The following is a 19412-nucleotide window of genomic DNA, read 5'->3' as shown; positions in this document are numbered from 1 at the left end:
TCAGTTTTCATATTACATAATCACATCCATCAAATACCAAAATGCTATAAATACAAAATGTAAATGTCAAAATATTGTCTATTTAATAAAAAAAACCTATCCAAGTAGCTTTGTCTTTCAATTTCAATATTATTGACCTTATGCAAAAATAACCAACTACATTCCGAGGATTCAATCTGTGAAATTCTACAATTGGCGATTCCAGATGATATAATGCTGGGTCACTTTTAATGGGGATGTAAAATAAAAAGTTTCGCATTAGATTTAATAAAATCTTCCGCTGGGAAATCAAGAGCAGTTTTCTCTGAGATTTGTGATTTTCACTGGTACTCAACGAATCAACAGATTCCAATAACTTTTTTCAAAAGTTAACTAGTCTGAAAAAATTAGCATATTTCACTTGCTCACTAGAGCCAGTTATACATCTATAGTTTGTTATCTAAACCCTAATGGACAATTAGAAGTCAATTTGACATAATGCAATTATACATTGTTTAGTATAGGCCTAACATATTTTAATATTTAAAACTATTTTAAATACCGTTAATTACATCCAATAATATAGTAAAATTTCCTACAGCAAAGTACTGGTCTGTTCTATTTCAAATATTTTTTAAAATAAAACTTTTTATTTTCTAACTTATGGCTTTCTTTTACAAACATAAATTTTAGGCAAAATATGCCCTGTGAGGCAGAGCAAAGGGACAGCTATTAAATAAAAAATGGTTTTATCAAAGCAGTTAAAGGTTGAATAAAGGGGGAGTAGTTGAGATCTACGAAGGCGCAGATATTGAAAATGTTTTAGGTTTAAAGAGTTTTGTTTTTTTTTTCAAAAGCGAAATATATTTCTAAAATAATTTCCATCGATTTTCCTCACCTTTTTACCTCTCCGAGGGGACTTTGTACCCTGGAGTGGTATAACAATCACCGTGTCTGTCTGTGGGTCTGTCCTGCGAACGCGTTCGCATTTTCCATGCAAAGGTTAATCATTGCGTACGCAGTTTCTCGAAATCTCTGCATTCGCAGTTTCTCGAAGGGTTGGCAAAACCACGGTGTGACCGTGAGCGTTAACGGATTCATTTGCGGTTTGGGTTGGATGGTGTTTTTTCGCTAACCGTCGTGACGGTTTGGTGTATTACGTTTTTGTAATGTTTATGCGTAGGTTGTGAATGTTGGGTTCGTGTTATGACGGTTGTGAGTGTTGAGTTTGTTGTGTTTGTGTTTTGATGGTTGTGCATGTTGAGTTCGTGTTATGTCGGTTGTGGGTGTAGAGATTGTGGTGTGTCTGTGTTATGATGGTTGTAGATGTTGAGTATGTTGTGTTTGTACGGGCGTTTTCTCTCCAGCTTCTACTTAATGACTTTGGGACGGACCGAATGCTGAGTTTTATGCAACCTCTCAATGTCCAATGGCAGTGTTTCCACCAATTGTTCACGGTATTCGTCTTAGTATCAATTTGCGATTTATTGGCGCCGGCTGGAAATCGAACCCGGGTCTGCCTCGTGCAAGAGATAATCTCTAACCACTCATCCACCAACGCTAGTTAGTTACGGTGTTTTTCTAAAAAACAGCTTTGGCGAATGTCATTTACAAAGTTATAACGCTAGGTACTATAATGTATTCTACATCATTTTAAATATGTATAAATTATATTTGATCGTGTTCAGGAATTAAACTCGGGTCGCATCGTTACAATGCAGATAGTTTACCGCCGAGCCATTGACTTCCTTTAGGAAAATAAAAAGTAAAGAAACCATTATGATAAGGCGGGCTTTTTACCTTTTAATAACGCTTAGAAAAAGGATAATTATATACTCCCGCGGAAACTATATAAAAGTAATAATATAGCGCCACCGTGTGGAGAACTATTAATCAAACCGGGTAAAAAATATAATCTCTTCAATTTTTCGAACTTTAGTCAAATCTCGAGGGGTCAAATAAAACACGAAATAAAGGTATATAAGGCCGTTGCCGTCAATTTAGAAGATTTAGTCTTAGTTCTCGGCTGTCAGACGAAATACTACATGACGGGGTCCTGGTGTCGGTCAAAAGTTATGAGGTAACTTTGCGGTTTTAATTAGTATGTTCAGTCTTCGGTCAAGAAAAGAGTTAAATTGTGTTTCGCGTGTGGAACGTGAGTGAATGGACTTAAGTGTATGAACAGTGCGTGCTTAAGACTGAAAGTGTTAAAGTAATTGTGAACTAACTTAAGTCAGCTGTAAGATAAAATTGATTGTTATTTTTTTTGAATTGGAATAACCTAATTATACCCTTGAAATTATCAATTCAACCTGTGAGGGTAATTAAGTAGATTGAAAGTAATTAGTAGCGAACAGCTCTCAGCTGTTAATTAAGACAGAGTTTATAGTTAGTTAGTTTGAATTTAGTTAAAATTACTCAGTATAATTTATGATATTTACTTAAGTGTAAGTATGTTTTGGTTTATTTTTCAATCACGATGAACTAAGACAAATCTAGTCTTAGACACTTGAGTACCAGTTCTGTACAATTACGTAGAAGGGATATATATTGTTGGGTTATTGATGAAAGTTAAATCTAGAACGTTCCATAGACTGTTCTGAATAAAAATAAACATTAATAATTTTGCATAATTCTGGTTGCCATTTTATTTTCTAATCACTCGCCCACAACATTACAGTTCAGGCAATCCCGAATCAAATAAATTTTCGATATAACGGCGACGGGAAATTATTCTCGTAAATTAATCGCGTGGCCTTAGGGAATATTCTTTTAACAAAATTTCGATAAACTATTGTTTAATTAAAATCGGCCCAATTCCGTTAAAATTATAAACCAAAAAGCGAACGGTCGTTATAATACCCTCTGTAGATATTTATTTCATTAAAATTTGCTTCGTATTATATTTAACTGATAAACTTGTTCTGTAAAAAGGGTTTAATTCAATTGTGCATTGTTATAGTGCGTCTAACTCACTGTTGTAACTACTTAGTTTATAATATTCTGAATAAATTAAATTCGGTTGTTTCGTCTCAATTATTTTAATTATAATTAAAATTTTATACTGGGTGGGATCGAACCAGGATAACGTTTTCAGTAAATAACTCTGAATTGCGGAGATATATCTTTAAGGGTTATCTCGGTAAATTAATACAACTAGGGACAATTCTTCCGAGGAGAGGTATATTTAGGCTTGCCAACTTGTTATTCTTCAGGTCTTTTCTACAACACACGCATATTTTGAGATTGCAGTAGATAGTGTATTTAATTTCGCAACTTATGCCTAAAAATTAGAGCGGCACCACTGATAATTATATTTGGCTTACACAAGTGTCATACAAATGACGTCCGAAACTACTTTACTTTGGTATGTTCAAATTGAACTGTTATTGACCATAGTTAGTCACGTTCTATATTGTAACAAACTACATTTACATAGACTTAAATCCTATTTTGATTAGCCAACATTTTTGAGAAATATTGTTGTTAAATGTGAAACACATTATGGAACCGTATTGACAGACACAATGAATTTGTGGACGAATATTTTTTTTTAACAATTTAAGGTTTTACAACCTAATGTTAGCGTAAAAACTAATAGTTAAACAAATAAACTTAATTAATCACTATTTATTTCGTAGTAATAGAAATGAGTCATTCCACGCCATATCGACCAACGTCCACAAAGCATCACCAACGTCCACACCCACGATTTTATTGAAACTTCGCATGTAGTTATACTAGACATATTAAGGAAAAATCCAAAGCGTTAGGCGGGTACACTTTTTCTACCGTTATTAAATACAAAGTTTAAGCACTTTCAATTAAATAAAAATTTAAAGTATGTTTATGAAATAGGTTGCAATAACGGTGGACATTTGCAAAAACGTATCAATATTGTTCTCCATAAAATAAGTTTCCCAAAATCAATTCGGATAATTCTCTGTGTACATGAATTAAAACTGTGTACGTGACGGATAAATTTTGGGTTCGAACATTTTATATAAATATATTTTAAGCCTTTTTCTTTATAGGTACCCTTCTTAAGTAATGCCAAAATAATATATTTTATAATATTAAAACCAGTAATTGAAAATGTATTTTTGGGGCTTTCCGCACAAATATATTTCAGTGAGGCTATGCCCTACTTTTTTCTCTTTGGGGGCCCTGGCGCCGGAACCTCCACGGGATCGCTGTCGCAGATTCTGCGTATTTTCGATAAAGTAGAAAATTAATTATCATTTATAGGTGAACTAGGCAGTTCCTTAATATGCATCAATCTGTGTTTTAATATTCCACAACACTGATTTGGTTAGTACCATGGCTTTATGTGAGTAACTTTTATTAAATAACACTAAGAAACTTACCCACAATATTTCAAAATTATAAATTTAACATATTTTCAGAAAAATGTCTGGGAAATTGAAACGCCTTGTATAACTTTTTTAAAATAGCTTTATTTTTGACAATGTCAGAAAAAATGGCTATTATTAAAATTTATTTTCGGCAAGAGAAAAGTTGTTTTGGGTAAAACCATTTTCGTTTTCCATAACCTAATAAGTTTCGTCCATTTTATTTTTACTCTTTATGAATAATTTCCATAAATTTATCATTAAAACATTTGTCTACCAAATAACTGTGAAAAATACATAACGTTTGAACGGTAAAATAGATCTTTTTTAAATTAAAAAATAAGGATTTTCTTAAAATAAAGTGAACACTTTAAAACTAGATAAAACATTTCTTTCTCTAATAATGGCTGGTAAAATTAAATTAAAATACCTTTTATAACACTTTAATTATAGGTTTAATTTATTTAATGTCAGAAAACTGGCATAATTAATAGAAAAAATCTTACAATCAACGCGTTTATATTTTCATGTTCCTGCTCCAAATCTTCGCTTTCTAATCTTATATGCTTTTTCAATTTTGCTTTCCCAACGCTAAAAACAATAGCATGTTTTCACGTTGTTGGTAAAATTATTGGCATCAAAGGTAGTATAGTTTTAAAACTTATTTCTTAGATAGTGAATTTCAATGTATTTTCCTTTAAACGGCATCCATTAAAAATGAAGCGATTGCAAAATATCGAATTATTAACTTATCTTACTTGGGAGTTACGATGAATATTGCATTGACTTAAGGAATTTATTTTACGGAGAAGAGATCTAATAAATTTTAACAAATGTCCACCACATATAGTCATTATGGCAAATTAATTTATAAATTTACTATTATTTTTTAAATTATAAGTGCTGAAACTTCGTATTTTATAACGGTTGAAAAAGTACCCGCACTACCGAGCTTCATAAGCCTATTTCTCCGAATTTTCTACAAATTTTGACCTAACACTTCAAGTTTGAATAAAATCGGAGGTGCTGCCGTGAGGGCGTTAGTCGATTTGGCATAGTAGAACCCTATTATTAATCAAGTTTCAACGAAGGTTAACTTGTGAAAACTTAAAAAATTAAGTTTAAATCTAAATTCATTAACAAAGTTGGATAAAACGGTGGCAAGTGTTAATAGGCGTTAAATTACTTTTTCAGATCTTCTCGTTTCATGGAGAAAACTCAGTATCAAATGAAGATGACCCTTGACAATTGGCAGGCTCGTTCTCTTCTTTACTCGTCAGAAGTTGAGTTGAACCCTTTTTCGTCGATGGATATCGCTTTCCTATTCCCCGTTTTTATTATTTAGCTTTCTTTATTTCGCAGCTTTCGAATTGTGTAAATTTAAAAAAAACGTGCATTGAAAGTGTTATTTCGGTGTAGGTACATACCTCATGAGATGAAACATAAACTTTAAGAAATAATTAACTCATATTTTATATGCTTAGAAATAAATCAGCTCGAAAAAAACATTGTACCCTCCTCTTTGTACAAATAGCTTTACTAACACCTTTAAATTACTTAAGAAATATTTTAACACTACTCGTAGTAATATATCATTTAATATCTCAAATCTTGGGATTATATAGGGAATGCACTAAAAACGATCCACATAAAAATAAAAATCTGTTGCAGCTTCTATTTTGAAATTTCTAGGCCACTTAGCACGTATGAAGCTCTTGAACAGAATTATATGGGAAAAGTAACAAAAATCTAAAAAATAATTGAGCATAGAGAAGCTATTATATTTTTATAATCAATGGTATTTATAGGGTACCCAAAATACCGTTGGCAATAAAATGTAATTCGATTTTCATTAACGTTTTAGGTCTGCCATGAGAATACATTAAATGATCTTTGTTTATTATAGATAACACTATTTTACATTAATTTTTGGTGATATAACGATAAAAATATCGTTTAAACCAGTAAGGTATCTTGTCGTCATTTTGTATTTCGTCATCGGTACCGTCATAAAATAAATCTTCCTCTGCCATCCGAGTTTTGTCATATCTATTTTTTCCGTTACGTTTAAGGTACCTATCAAACCATCTTGGTATCTTGTAGTCGTAATCATAGTAATCCATGCTCTCTGATTTTTCGTCGTCGATATTGTTAAAAATAAAATCTATATCTGACATCTCACTTTTACCATTTTTCGGGTTCCTTTTACCGTGGAATATTTCTCTAAACCACCAAGGTACGTTATCGTAATCAAATGTTCCTGGGTTTTCGTCACTGGTATCGTAATTAAAGAAATTTTCGTCAGTCCATCGATATTGTTCCTTGTCCATGTTGTGATTACGCTGAAAAGGAAGGTACCAATAATCGTCATAATCGGCGTATTCTTTACGTGTTTCATAATAGTAATCGTAGGCCAGCCAATCCGAACTCCAGTTCCTTTGTTGACGCGTTTTTTGACATTTTCGAAAGTTCACTCTTGATAGACCAGATACTTCTTCCAAAACTGTTCCTTCGACTGATACGCAAAAGCATATGGTCTTTTTCACCACCATCCTGCACTGGATTTCCGAAAATTCTCCTTTACTGTTACATGACGGAAAATACCCTCTCCCTAAGAACATAAGAGACAATTATTAAAACTTATATTTCTAACATAAGCAAGAGATTTTTACATCTTTTGAACTACATATACAAGGTCTTTAAAATTTTCTCAAAAAGGACGTGACGAAAAATTCAAAGATTTTCAGGGTATATTCAAAACATTGAAATCAATTTAATTTCACTGGTAGGTCGCAGAAAAAAGTGAGACAAACAAGTAATTTTTCCCCGAGTATTGAGGGCTTGAAAGAAGACAAGTTGGCCACGGAGGCAATAGCTTCTTTTAAACAAAAATGAGCAAAAACAACTATTTTGTTGGAATTAAAGCTTCCGATATTTGATTTAAAAAAGTTTAAATTTTATTAATTAAAATAAAGATTAAAAGTGGATGATTATAGGTCTATTAGGATATAGTACATCTTTATTAGTATAATATACAACTCCGTTGGCCTATGTTAGTGGTTTCGAAATCGTTATCCTAGCTGTCGACTTACTCACTCGAATGTTATCATTGACTTAAAAAATACATCAATCCGAGGGTCCGCGGACAAGGACTCAACAACATTGACTAAGAAGATGAGCTTTTGGCCTCCTTCAATGCTCATCTTCGATCGTGCATCAGAACTATGTCTAAAGACACAATACTAACCGAGCAACTCTATTACACCAATCACTACGCGATGGGGTCACGCAACGCCTTTTCGAGTTCTGCAACTGGTTTAATATTATGTCAAATAAAGACCAGATTTTCCTGCGTCATCTACTAGTGTCGGATGAGTGCTCAATTTCGATTTATGGGCCATACAACCATCAGAACAATCATAAATGCAACGGCGTTAACCCCCACTGAGGATTTCCTCAAACCATCAAGAATAGTTCGAAGTCATTATCTAGGCAGGTTTCTTAGGATAAAGAGTTATTTGTAGGTGGGGTGGCGGAATGGTTAGCACTTTCGCCTCGCAGCAAGTGGAGCCGGGTTCGATCCCAGCGTGTGGCACTGGGTGAAAACTCGGAACTACTCCTTCTGCTTTGAGTTTAAAAGTTCTCTTCCCACTGGTTTAAGGGGTTTTCCCATAGTTCTTCGGTTTCCCCTTCCATAATAACTTGTAACGGTAAAAGTTAGTGTAGGGAGCTGTTGGCTCGCGTGGCATGAAGGGCTTGCCACCACCCTCCTACGCATTGTAACCCAGTTTTATAAGTCGCTTGATGACTTAGGCCTAAGGTGGTGCCATGGGTTTTAGCCTAGCTGATTATTATTATGATTATTTATTATTATTGTTCATTTTTCTTTCCACCTCGTCTCAGTGGCCTTATTAACTTGGGCTTTTTTCAAAACGAGGTTGCGGACGAATTGAATGCCATTACCCTGCAAGTTATCATTAACCTATGGATTCAAAACCATGGTGCGCCTACTCACCAACACAGAGACGTTGTGAACTACCTCAACAATTAGTTCAAAAATAGATGTAATTGGAGGAATGTGTCTGTGCATTTATCTGCTAGATCTCATGACTTAGCACCGTTTGTCTCCTTTTTGTGGGCTCTATTAAAGGCTACGACTACTGTATACCCCTTTCGACCATCAAAGAGCTACCGTAGAGAATCTTCGAAACTTGTCGTCTTAATTGTAACGCCATAAATGATAAAGCATTTTTCCAAATATTGGTCAGCGGACAGCGATATCTTTAAACCATTTTTAAGGCTTAATGATAATGTATGTGTTAAGTCAATATGCTAATGATGGGTAATAAAATAAAGAAAGACTTCGTTAGATTTGCATACTTAGTTTAAAATCATGGTAATTACTATGATACGTCTAACCAGTTTCGAAAGATGATGATGGAACGCTAGACGTTTCGAAACTGGTTAGACAAATCAATGTAAATTTTAGTGATTTTAAGCTAAATATGCAAACCTAACGAAGTCTTTCTTTCTTTTATTGCTCTTAAACCATTTTTCTAAAGTTTATACATTAAAATTAAGCTGTTTTTCGAAAATTTGAAGCTTTAATTCAAACAAACTTATACGCATTTTCTTATTTAATTTATAAGAAGCTATTGAGTTTACGACTAACTTTTCTACTTTTAATCCCTCGAAACCCGGTGAAAAATAACCGTACTTTGATTTAAACGACTGTATTCATCTTTCTTCTTTGTTTCTTTCAACTTTTTTAATGACACTTGCTAGGTAGCCTCGCAGAGAGAAAATTAGTTATAACGTAAACAAATGCTTCGACTTCTCTGAAATTTACAAATTCAATTCATTACTGTGCGTCTATAATGTCGCGATTTTCCTATACGCCGTTTTTACACACAATCCTATGGATTTCTGTGTATTAGTTTCTCGCACAGTGTAGCCAATTCCGATGCCACCGTGTCAAGCATTTCTCTTCAACGGTTAGGGCTAGAATTATCAATGATATCTCGGTCGAATCTACATTGATCGCCATAGAGAGACATTAAAAATTTTTTTAAATCTGAACCCACGAAGTTGGGCATTTGCCCAATTTACCGTTTTTCGGTGGTTTCGATTTGTGTGGTAGATATTTCGTTAAAATTAAGTCTCATAACGTAAAAGAAAATATTTTGGTTACGTTAGGATTCGGCGGACCTATCCCTTTTGTTATATCAGTATATATTAATTTTAAGTAGGATTTTCGGGGTAATTTACGGGACCCCAATTTTCGTGGTTTTATATTTTCGCCTAAATTTCGACATAACGTTCCCAAATTTAAGTCCGATTTCCATGAAAGTTAACTTTTTAAATAGCTGTGGTTTCCATATAACATAGAATTGCAAATACGTCGCTTGATTTTAATTCTAAGTAAGGTTTTTTGGACAGCGTATACCTACCCCCCTCAACTTCCAACATTGAAAATACGCGTGGTTGTATAGGCTAGACGGGAATTTATCTCTTGGGTTTTTGAAGGCCGTTCTATTATAACCAGCGGTAACACAGCAGTGTGACACTTATCGGAGTAGTACGGGATGCTTACAACGTAGGACCAGAAGTAACAAATAAGTGTGACACTTATAGAAGTAGTACGGGATTCTTACGACGTATAACCAGAAGAAACTATTAAGTGTACACGTAAACTTGAATTTATCTTGGCCGTTCTTATATAACCCAAACTAACAAATAAGTGTGACACTTATCGGAGTAGTACGTGATGCTTACAATGTGTCACCAGAAGTAACAAATAAGTGTGACACTCAAAGGGTGACCAGAAGTAACAATTATGTTTGATCAGAAGTAACAACTATGTTTGATCAGAAATATCAAATAAGTGTGACCACAGAAGTAACAAATAAGTGTAAGTACAAATAATTTTGGACGTGAATAAATATTGGTTATGCCACCGACGTTCTAGGTTGCTCTATATATCTGAAACAAACTTAACACATCAGGAGGATTCTGTGTATTCAGACCGTCGTACGTCTTTTAGAGAAACACGCTTGGATCGATCACTTTAAAATACCATGTATAACTACTTATTTCCCTTTCGTAATTATAAATCAGACACCACAAAAATATTACTAAGTAACAAATACATTTAAAACTTTAAAACATATATGATGGCTTAAATGCTCGAAATTAATTGCATAGGGTTAGTAATATTATTGTAATTTCTATAATTCGAACATTACCTAGATATAAACTAAGATCTTAGTCCTGTGCATAATAAAACCCTGCCCGAAATACGTTATCTAATTTTATTATCTTGCAACTTGTAAAGTCGCTCATCAAGTAGCCGGGTTAAGCAGAGCTTAGGAAGGTGGTGATCAGACATTAAGGTCACAAAAGCAAACCGTTTGCTATTCACCTTATATTGTTGTTAACTTCAGCAAGTAGTTTTGAGCAGATTAAACCGAAGATTTCAGCTAAAAATCCTCAACTACTAATGAGATAACGTTTAAAATTTACCTAGAATATTTCCGAATTATCACCTAGTGCGACTAGCTGAGATCCAAGTTGGCGTTTCTTGCTGCAAGGTCAAATTGCTAGCCACGCTGCCATTCTCTCAGAACATAGTTCATGTTTTACATCAAGTATACGTTTTTGGTTAAGTCCTTCAACCTCATTTATAATCAAAGGTGGTAGCGATACTATTTTCAGTTTAACTACTTTTAAAAGTTACCGTTAATATCAAAAAACTAAAGCTACAAAATGTTTACCATAAAGGATAAACACGATTTAAATGTTCTAGTAGGTTAAAACATATATAAAAGTATTTCAAACATTCTATGTACTTTACTTACTCAAACAATTCGTGTTTATACACGCAGAAAAAACTGATTAAGCGCGAAAACATTAACAGTAGTCTTTAGCACGCCATAGTTAAACGTGTTGAAGCTTTCAAAAGAAAACAGCGAAAATAGTCCTCGCTTTTAATAAAACGGTTTTGTAATTAAATTAATGAATATATAGTTCTAATTTATCATACTTTATATATTCACTGTTAGTCTGAAAATGCAACTATAACCGGTTTCGTCCTTTTGGGGATCATCTTCACCGTATTGCATTTTTGGCTTTACTCAGTGTTTGCTGTCAATAACAGACTTGCTAAATAAAGCCCAATGGTTCTATATGAACCTTCCAAATTACTGCTATCTTTGTCAATTGATTTACACTACGGCGGACCAACTGTCTTCAAACGCCGATCTCTACTTTGGACTGCTTTTGTGCTCGAAATATACAAAATGATCCAGTCAAAATGGCACCCTATGATTCACAAGATTTTCTTAAGATTATAGTCCCATTAAATTTTAAGCGCTTCTATATCACTGCCAAACATGTTACTTTCGCTTGTCTCGCGATTATAATAGCACTAGAGATAAGTGAGTGCGTCTACCGATAAGGGGCACCTGCGGGCGGGGGAAACGGGCCCCTATAGGGGCCCCCATTTTGCGTACATTTTCGGCAGGTCAAAAGGTTAGGTCAAAAGGTTAGCTGTTTTACGAGGTTGATTTACGATGTTAGGTCAATAGGTTATCTGCCCCTATGGACACGATGCAAACAGCCGTTAAATAGGTGTGAAACGGACCCCTGTAGGGGCCCCATTTTGCGTACATTTTCGGCGGGGTCAAAAGGTTAGCTGATTTACGATAGGTTATCTGCCCCTATTCCGCAGGTGGTGTGGACTGACACGATGTTATGCAAACAGCCGTTAAATAGGTGTGAAACAGGCCCCTGTAGGGGCCCCCATTTTGCGTACATTTTCGGCGGGGTTAAAAGGTTAGCTGATTTACGATGTTACCCTCATAAAACCTAACCCTGGGTCAATAGGTTATCTGCCCCTATGGACACGATGCAAACAGCCGTTAAATAAGGGTGAAACAGACCCCTGTAGGGGCCCCCATTTTGCGGCAATATTCGGCAGGTCAATAGGTTAGATGATTTACGAGGTTAGGTCAATAGGTTATCTGCCCCTATGGTGGTGACACGATGTTATGCAAACAGCCTGCCCGTCATAGTTAATAGCTGGAGGCACCCCATTTTAGGTCAAAAGGTTAGCTGATTTACGAGGTTGATTTACGATGTTATAACCCATAAAACCCAGGTGCTAACCCATTATAGGTCAATAGGTTATCTGCCCCTATGGTGGTGACACGATGTTATGCAAACAGCCTACCCGTCATAGTTAATGTCGGGCACAATTCGAGTTGGTTTTCGCCGACAAACACTTTCGGGCCCCTAAGGGTAGCGTAAAATAGCGGGCGGTCATCGGTAAAAGTGTTTTGGAAAAAAAGAGCAGAGTGTATACAAATTATAAGGTTTTATTTATACATTCAAAGTTACAGTACATTAAGCGGATGAAAACGTTTAAAGATAAAACAATTTATTTTTAATATATTTATGGCTGGTAGATACCATATTAAACAAATTGTAAAAGTTAAATACACAAAACATATTTTGGTTGGCCACTGTTTCTTTAAAATCGTCAATAATTTTAAATGCTGTTACGTAATTGGACGCGTAGCGGACAACGGTATCATACCTTTCATGTTCATCCGATAGAAATAAATTGTTGGGTGCACATGGTTCTTTATACAATATTTCGTAAATTTTACGATAATTATCGGTTATAACGTAACCCATTAATTCAAAGAGTTTTTGGTTCACTTTAAGGAGTTGAATGTGCGAATTAATGAAATATTTGAGTCTGTCCAATTCTCGAGTTTCCGGCGCTTTGATTACGACCGACGCTTCGGATATCGTACTTTGCAAGGTTAATTCTTTTTGGTCAGACATGGCGGCGGTCACTAGCGCATCAGATAGCGGGAACGGTGATCGAAAGGGCAACAGTTGGGGATCATTTATTTGTTCCCAGTGGCCGTATAAATCATCCCAGGCGCGCGAAGACATTTCAAAGACCTGGTGTGTGATTTTATTGCATAGAGCTACAGATATATCGAGCTCAGACGTAAAACCCGTAGTAACGAAAAGCTCGGATGAAAGTGAATACCGAGGGTTAACTTTCCGCTGAGTCGGATCAAATTTAGACATTTTAGTAGGCGCTGGAACGTTATCTACACAGCTTCGTTTAGACATGATGCTCGAGAAACGGTTTGTAGTGTACTGCCGATGGATGACGGGGATGAATCCCTTATATAGCGATAATAATTTGATGACGTAATCAGGATGATGTAATGGGTTGACTCAATGACTCACGCGATTAGTCAAATTTTGCGGTGTTATGTGTATAGCGACGGCCATATTGGTAAACCAAAGAGATAGAAATTCTACAAGTCCCATTAAAAGTAAAATCAACGCGATTAGTAATGCGTTTTTAGGATTGTTCGCGATAAGGCGAGTAACGGGAAAGGCGGGATCGTCCCTATTCGGTAGGGCTGGTGGAATCATCTGACATGATGTTATGCAAAAAGCCAGTAGCTATAAACCCGAGTAATGGGCCCCCTACGGCATCTGTCAAACACTTTTTTCCACGTGCGAGTGGTGTTATGAAATAAATCCAAATAGTTCAATGGGTCGAGCCTTTTGTGTATCTATTCATAACTATTTTCACCGACAAACACTTTCCCCGTGTAACATTATTTTCAAACACTTTTACGATGCGCAAAGCTATCCGTCTTACGGAATATCGGCCCTAAGGGGTAAAGGGTAGATAGAGGATGGCCCTTGCCCCCAGCGCGTAAAATAGACACAGCGGGTGTCCCCTCTCGCTATCTAAAAGTGTCGTTTTTACATCAGGTGTGGATTCTTCGCGCTAAAATGGTTATAACAAACGATTGTTCCCACCAAAAATGTAAAATCCATCTCCGCTGTTCTCGGATGAGGACGTAGCCATTTAAGTTTTTATCAATTTTTATATTTTTAGCTTGGCGATGTATTCCAAAATTAAATGGTAACCACGTATGCGTTACAATTTCAAGATGCAAGATACTCGAGAATGGTAAAATAGTCTATATTTAAAGTTAAAATGCGAAAACTATATTTGTATAGTCGAAATTTATTTTAACGTATTAAAATAAAAATTCATCTTTCTGACAAGAGTCTTACCCATCATACATACACCATCTAATCTGGAATCTATGTTTAACAATTGGAGGAATTCGTGTTTACGATAGGCTCTTTTTTAACGTAACTTAGTACATTAATTGAGTATTTTGAAATATTTTAATATCGGAATTTTTTTTGATGTATTAAAAGTAGAGTTAAGATGCTTTTATAGTATTTTCTATGTATTAGCATATCTGAACTTGCGGTTCAATTTTGGGTACATGGACCACTTACACGCTAATGATATTCAAATTAAGTTTAAAAATATTTCCATTTGAACGAGTCCCTCTTTTTATATCAGCAAAGTACTGAACGATTCTATCTTATGGATTTAAATAGTTCTAACAATAGTACAACTACAACATTTGAGAAAGACACTTTTCCCCATTGTGAAAGTGGAATACAAAATAAGAATCACTTCAATTTAAAACGCACTTTAAATTTAAGTATAGACTATTTTACCATTCTCGAGTAACTCTTCTTTTCTTTAAAAGCTGAAGAAATATTAGAAACGACATCAGTGATCAATTAATTGTTTCCGAGTATGACAGACGATTTTTGATATTAAAGAGTCATTTTTCAAAAGTAAGATTGTTTTCGGTTATTTTTTTTTAAAGCTAGCTTAGAAATCACATTATTTTTATATATAATTATTTAGTTGTAATGTTAATTCTTAATTACTGGTAGCCTTCACTAGAAACTATTATAAGAATTATATATGAATTTATAACCAAGCGTGTATTTACCACTAGTGAATGCAATATCAGTCGAAGAATTGAAGAAAGACGGAATCACGTCATTATTAAGAACTGGTGACTACTTCTGTATATATTGTGACGGTTCAGTTTTTCATGTTCCAACTGTCGGACGGCTAGCATGGTACTGTGACGGATACTCAATCTGTTTGAAGTACCGTAAAGCTGTTTATTTCCAATCAAAAAGAATTCTAAGTATAAGAATTCCTCCAGGTGTATTAAACGCGTTACCACGCATATATTTGTGTTTAAATTGTGATATGTTGGGCACTAAGAGAGCAGCCAATTTGTCATATTGCGAAGTAACTGGTGGATGTTGTGTATTTCCAAAAATTAAAAAATAATAATAGTATGTGTGTGTTTTTCTATTATTTTTCCACCTATATTTGGCGTATTGAAAGCTATTTTAACGTATTGAACGTAGAGTCAGAGGTTTTTATAGTATTTTACTATCTATATTTACATTTTGGAAAGCTATTTAAACGTATTGAGCGTACAGAGTATTTTGCATTATTTATGGTAATAAAAGGTAATTATTGTAGAAAATAAAAGATATTTTAATTAAAACATTTCGGTGATCTATTCCAAAATTAAATGGTAACCCCGTATGCGTAACAATTTCAATATGCAAGATACTCGAGAATGGTAAAATAGTCTATATTTAAAGTTAAAATGCGAAAACTATATTTGTAGTGTTCAATTTAAAAGAAAATTACTTCAATTTTTAAATAAGATTTTTTTTCTGTATCTACCCTATATCATTTACATATTATTTTTTTATTCTAATTTAACCATAACTTTAAAAACGTTGCACGTCTGAATAGCTGTGTAGAGTACTATTAACAGAGATAAATATTTCTGGGTTCAGTTAATGTGATGATTCGAGTGAAAAATTTGAATATGTTAAAGTTATTGGATTGAAGGAAACTTCAGTGTTTTCAGAGTGATAATTAAGGGAAGTTGCCGTACAATATAGTTGAAAATTATCTTTTTATGTCTGTGTCCACCCATTGATTATATTAGGAAGTGAAAAAATTTCATTTAGCAAGCTTTTCTTCAATTTCGGTATCCACCCTGTATCATTTAAAAGCTCAAGCATTGTTTTTATCAAGTTAATTTCAAAAATATCTTAAAACAAGCTTCCCTAAGTCTGACTAGCTCTGTAGGGTAATAATAAAATAGCTAAATATTTTTTGGGTTTAATACTTGTGATGCTTAGTGAAAATTTTCCATATATTACAGTATTAGGTTGGCTAATTATTTTTTTCACCTGCTACCATTCTCAACGGGTGAACATAGAATAACAAAGATAATTGTCCAATATATTTAAAGCCAACTTTCCTTACATTTCACTATGAAAACACTGAAGCTTCTTTCAATGCGATAACTTTATTACATGCATTTTTTTTCCAGAATTACAATTATTGAATCGAAAAAAATATGGAACCACCCTAGAATTAACCAACACAGGTATTCAGAAGAGATGGTGTTCAATTTAAAAAAAATTACTTTTTTTGGATCCACCCTATATCAGTTATATAAAACCTGAAATTATTTATTTTTTTTGAATTCTAATTTAACCATCACTTTAAAAACGGTAACTTCCCTTAAATTTCAAACTGAAAACACTAAAGTTTCATGCAATCCAATAACTTTGACTTTTGAAATTTTTTCACTCAGAATTATCACATTAAATGGGAGCCACTCTGTATCGTAAAATTAAAAGCTCAAGCAATATTTTTTCCAAATTCATTTTTAACTTATCTTAAAACACGCTTCCCTAAGTCTGACTAGCTCTGTAGGTTAATAATAAAATAGCTAAATATTTTTTGGATTCAATAATTTTGATTCTGAGTGAAATATTTGCATATATTACAGTATTAGTTTGACTAATTAATTTTTTTTTCATCTGCTACCATACTCAATGGGTGAACATAGAATAATAAAGGTAATTTTCCAATATATTTAAAGCCAACTTCCCTTACATTTCACTATGAAAACACTGAAGCTTCTTTCAATGCGATAACTTTATTACATGCATTTTTTTTCCAGGATCCACCCTATATCAGTTATAAAAAACCTGAAATTATTTATTTTTTTGAATTCTAATTTAACCATCACTTTAATAACGGTAACTTCCCTTAAATTTCAAACTTAAAACACTAAAGTTTCATGCAATCCAATAACTTTGACTTTTGAAAATTTTTCACTCAGAATCATCACATTAAATGGGAGCCACTCTGTATCGTAAAATTAAAAGCTCAAGCAATTTTTTTTCCAAATTCATTTTTAACTTATCTTAAAACACGCTTCCCTAAGTCTGACTAGCTCTGTAGGTTAATAATAAAATAGCTAAATATTTTTTGGATTCAATAATTTTGATTCTGAGTGAAATATTTGCATATATTACAGTATTAGTTTGACTAATTAATTTTTTTTCATCTGCTACCATACTCAATGGTTGAACATAGAATAATAAAGGTAATTTTCCACTATATTTAAAGCCAACTTCCCTTACATTTCACTATGAAAACACTGAAGCTTCTTTCAATGCGATAACTTTATTACATGCATTTTTTTCCCAGAATTACGATTATGGAATCGAAAAAAAAAATATGTGACCACCTTAGAATTACCCAACACAGGTATTCAGAAGAGATGGTGTTCAATTTAAAAAATTACTTTTTTTGGATCCACCCTATATCAGTTATAAAAAACCTGAAATTATTTATTTTTTTCAATTCTAATTTAACCATCACTTTAATAACGGTAACTTCCCTTAAATTTCAAACTGAAAACACTAAAGTTTCATGCAATCCAATAACTTTGACTTTTGAAAATTTTTCACTCAGAATCATCACATTAAATGGGAGCCACTCTGTATCGTAAAATTAAAAACTCAAGCATTGTTTTTATCAAGTTAATTTTAAACATATCTTAAAACACGCTTCCCTAAGTCTGACTAGCTCTGTAGGTTAATAATAAAATAGCTAAATATTTTTTGGGAGTCAATAATTTTGATTCTGAGTGAAATATTTGCATATATTACAGTATTAGTTTGGCTAATTAATTTTTTTTCATCTGCTACCATACTCAATGGGTGAACATAGAATAACAAGGGTAATTTTCCATTATATTTAAAACCAACTTCCCTTACATTTCACTATGGAAACACTGAAGCTTCTTTCAATGCGATAACTTAATGACATGCAATTTTTTTGCCCAGAATTACAATAATTGAATCGAAAAATTATCCAACTCGGCTTATTACGCGGATAATACAGAAATATAAATTACTTGATCAAAACGTTTTACGAATAATTTTGAGAGCTTTATCTATTGAATAAAAGTTAACCATCCCCAACCTCAAGGTTGGTATCGCGCTTAGATAGAAGACCCGATATGTTCGCGAATTCCGACAACGACCATAATTTCAAACTATGTTTTTTATATTTTTTATTTATTTCTTTCTTTTATTTTGTTTAATTATATATATTTAAAATTGAAGCTGAAACAAATTTTAAAATGACTTTGGTTTCCCCATAAGACATGCTACCCTCCCCACCTCGCCGTCTTGCACGCGTGCGCTGATTTCCCCTGGGGGGGGGGGGCGCGGTCTGGGGCGCGGATTTCTCGGAGGGGCGCGGTCGGGGGGAACTTTGGGACGAAAAAATATTTATGCATACATATAGTGGATGCTACTGTTCTTTAGCCGCGCGCGTTTTTTCTCAAAGGCTAGTGTTACGTCGTCATAAACGGAGTATAAATTCCCGTCGCGCGACTATACCCCGTTTTATTCATAACTAAACCCTCAGTATCGTGTCGGTGGCATGGCGAGAATGGCCGTTGTCGAATTTGACTTTCTACTAGGAAAATCCGCCTCGCGCTCCGGCGGAGAGCCCCCCGACATTGTCGTGAAGGAACTAGCTATATCAACAGTATCGACACCTCCCGCCGTTCAAGCTTGGACTTTCGAACAACCCTATCCAGTACAACAACTTCCGAACGCCATTAAAAGACAAAACGGCTGGGTGTCTAGGAACCTTCACGGTATTTGCTGGACCGCGGGGTATCTCCCCTATTATAAACTACCCGCCTGCCTTATATCAGCTGTTTCGAGTGCTGATATGATTTTTACAAAAGGAGACGTAAAGTGTAAATTTTTAGCCGATTATATTGAGACCGCCATATACGATTTGGAAACTTT

General features: G+C 34.2%; 1 protein-coding gene across 3 annotated transcripts in view; it reads right to left on the bottom strand.

Moving 5' to 3' along the window:
- Nucleotides 1-6209: 6209 nt before the first annotated feature.
- LOC149926226 (uncharacterized) overlaps nt 6210-19412 on the bottom strand; it is a 35463-nt gene continuing 22260 nt past the window's right edge. For all 3 annotated transcript variants that reach the window (XM_090160394.1, XM_090160396.1, XM_090160395.1), the window contains one exon: nt 6210-6942. In XM_090160394.1, coding sequence (XP_090016520.1) covers nt 6254-6942 — 689 coding nt within the window. In that variant the 3' untranslated portion in view covers nt 6210-6253. The remainder of the gene's footprint in view (nt 6943-19412) is intronic.

This window comes from Leiobunum rupestre, chromosome 10 (genome assembly GCF_980474605.1).
Source record: "Leiobunum rupestre chromosome 10, qqLeiRupe1.1.hap1, whole genome shotgun sequence".
In the NCBI taxonomy this organism is placed as follows: Eukaryota; Metazoa; Arthropoda; class Arachnida; order Opiliones; family Sclerosomatidae; genus Leiobunum; species Leiobunum rupestre.
Note: the sequence above shows the minus strand (reverse complement) of the source record. Positions and strands in the feature narration are given on the sequence as shown.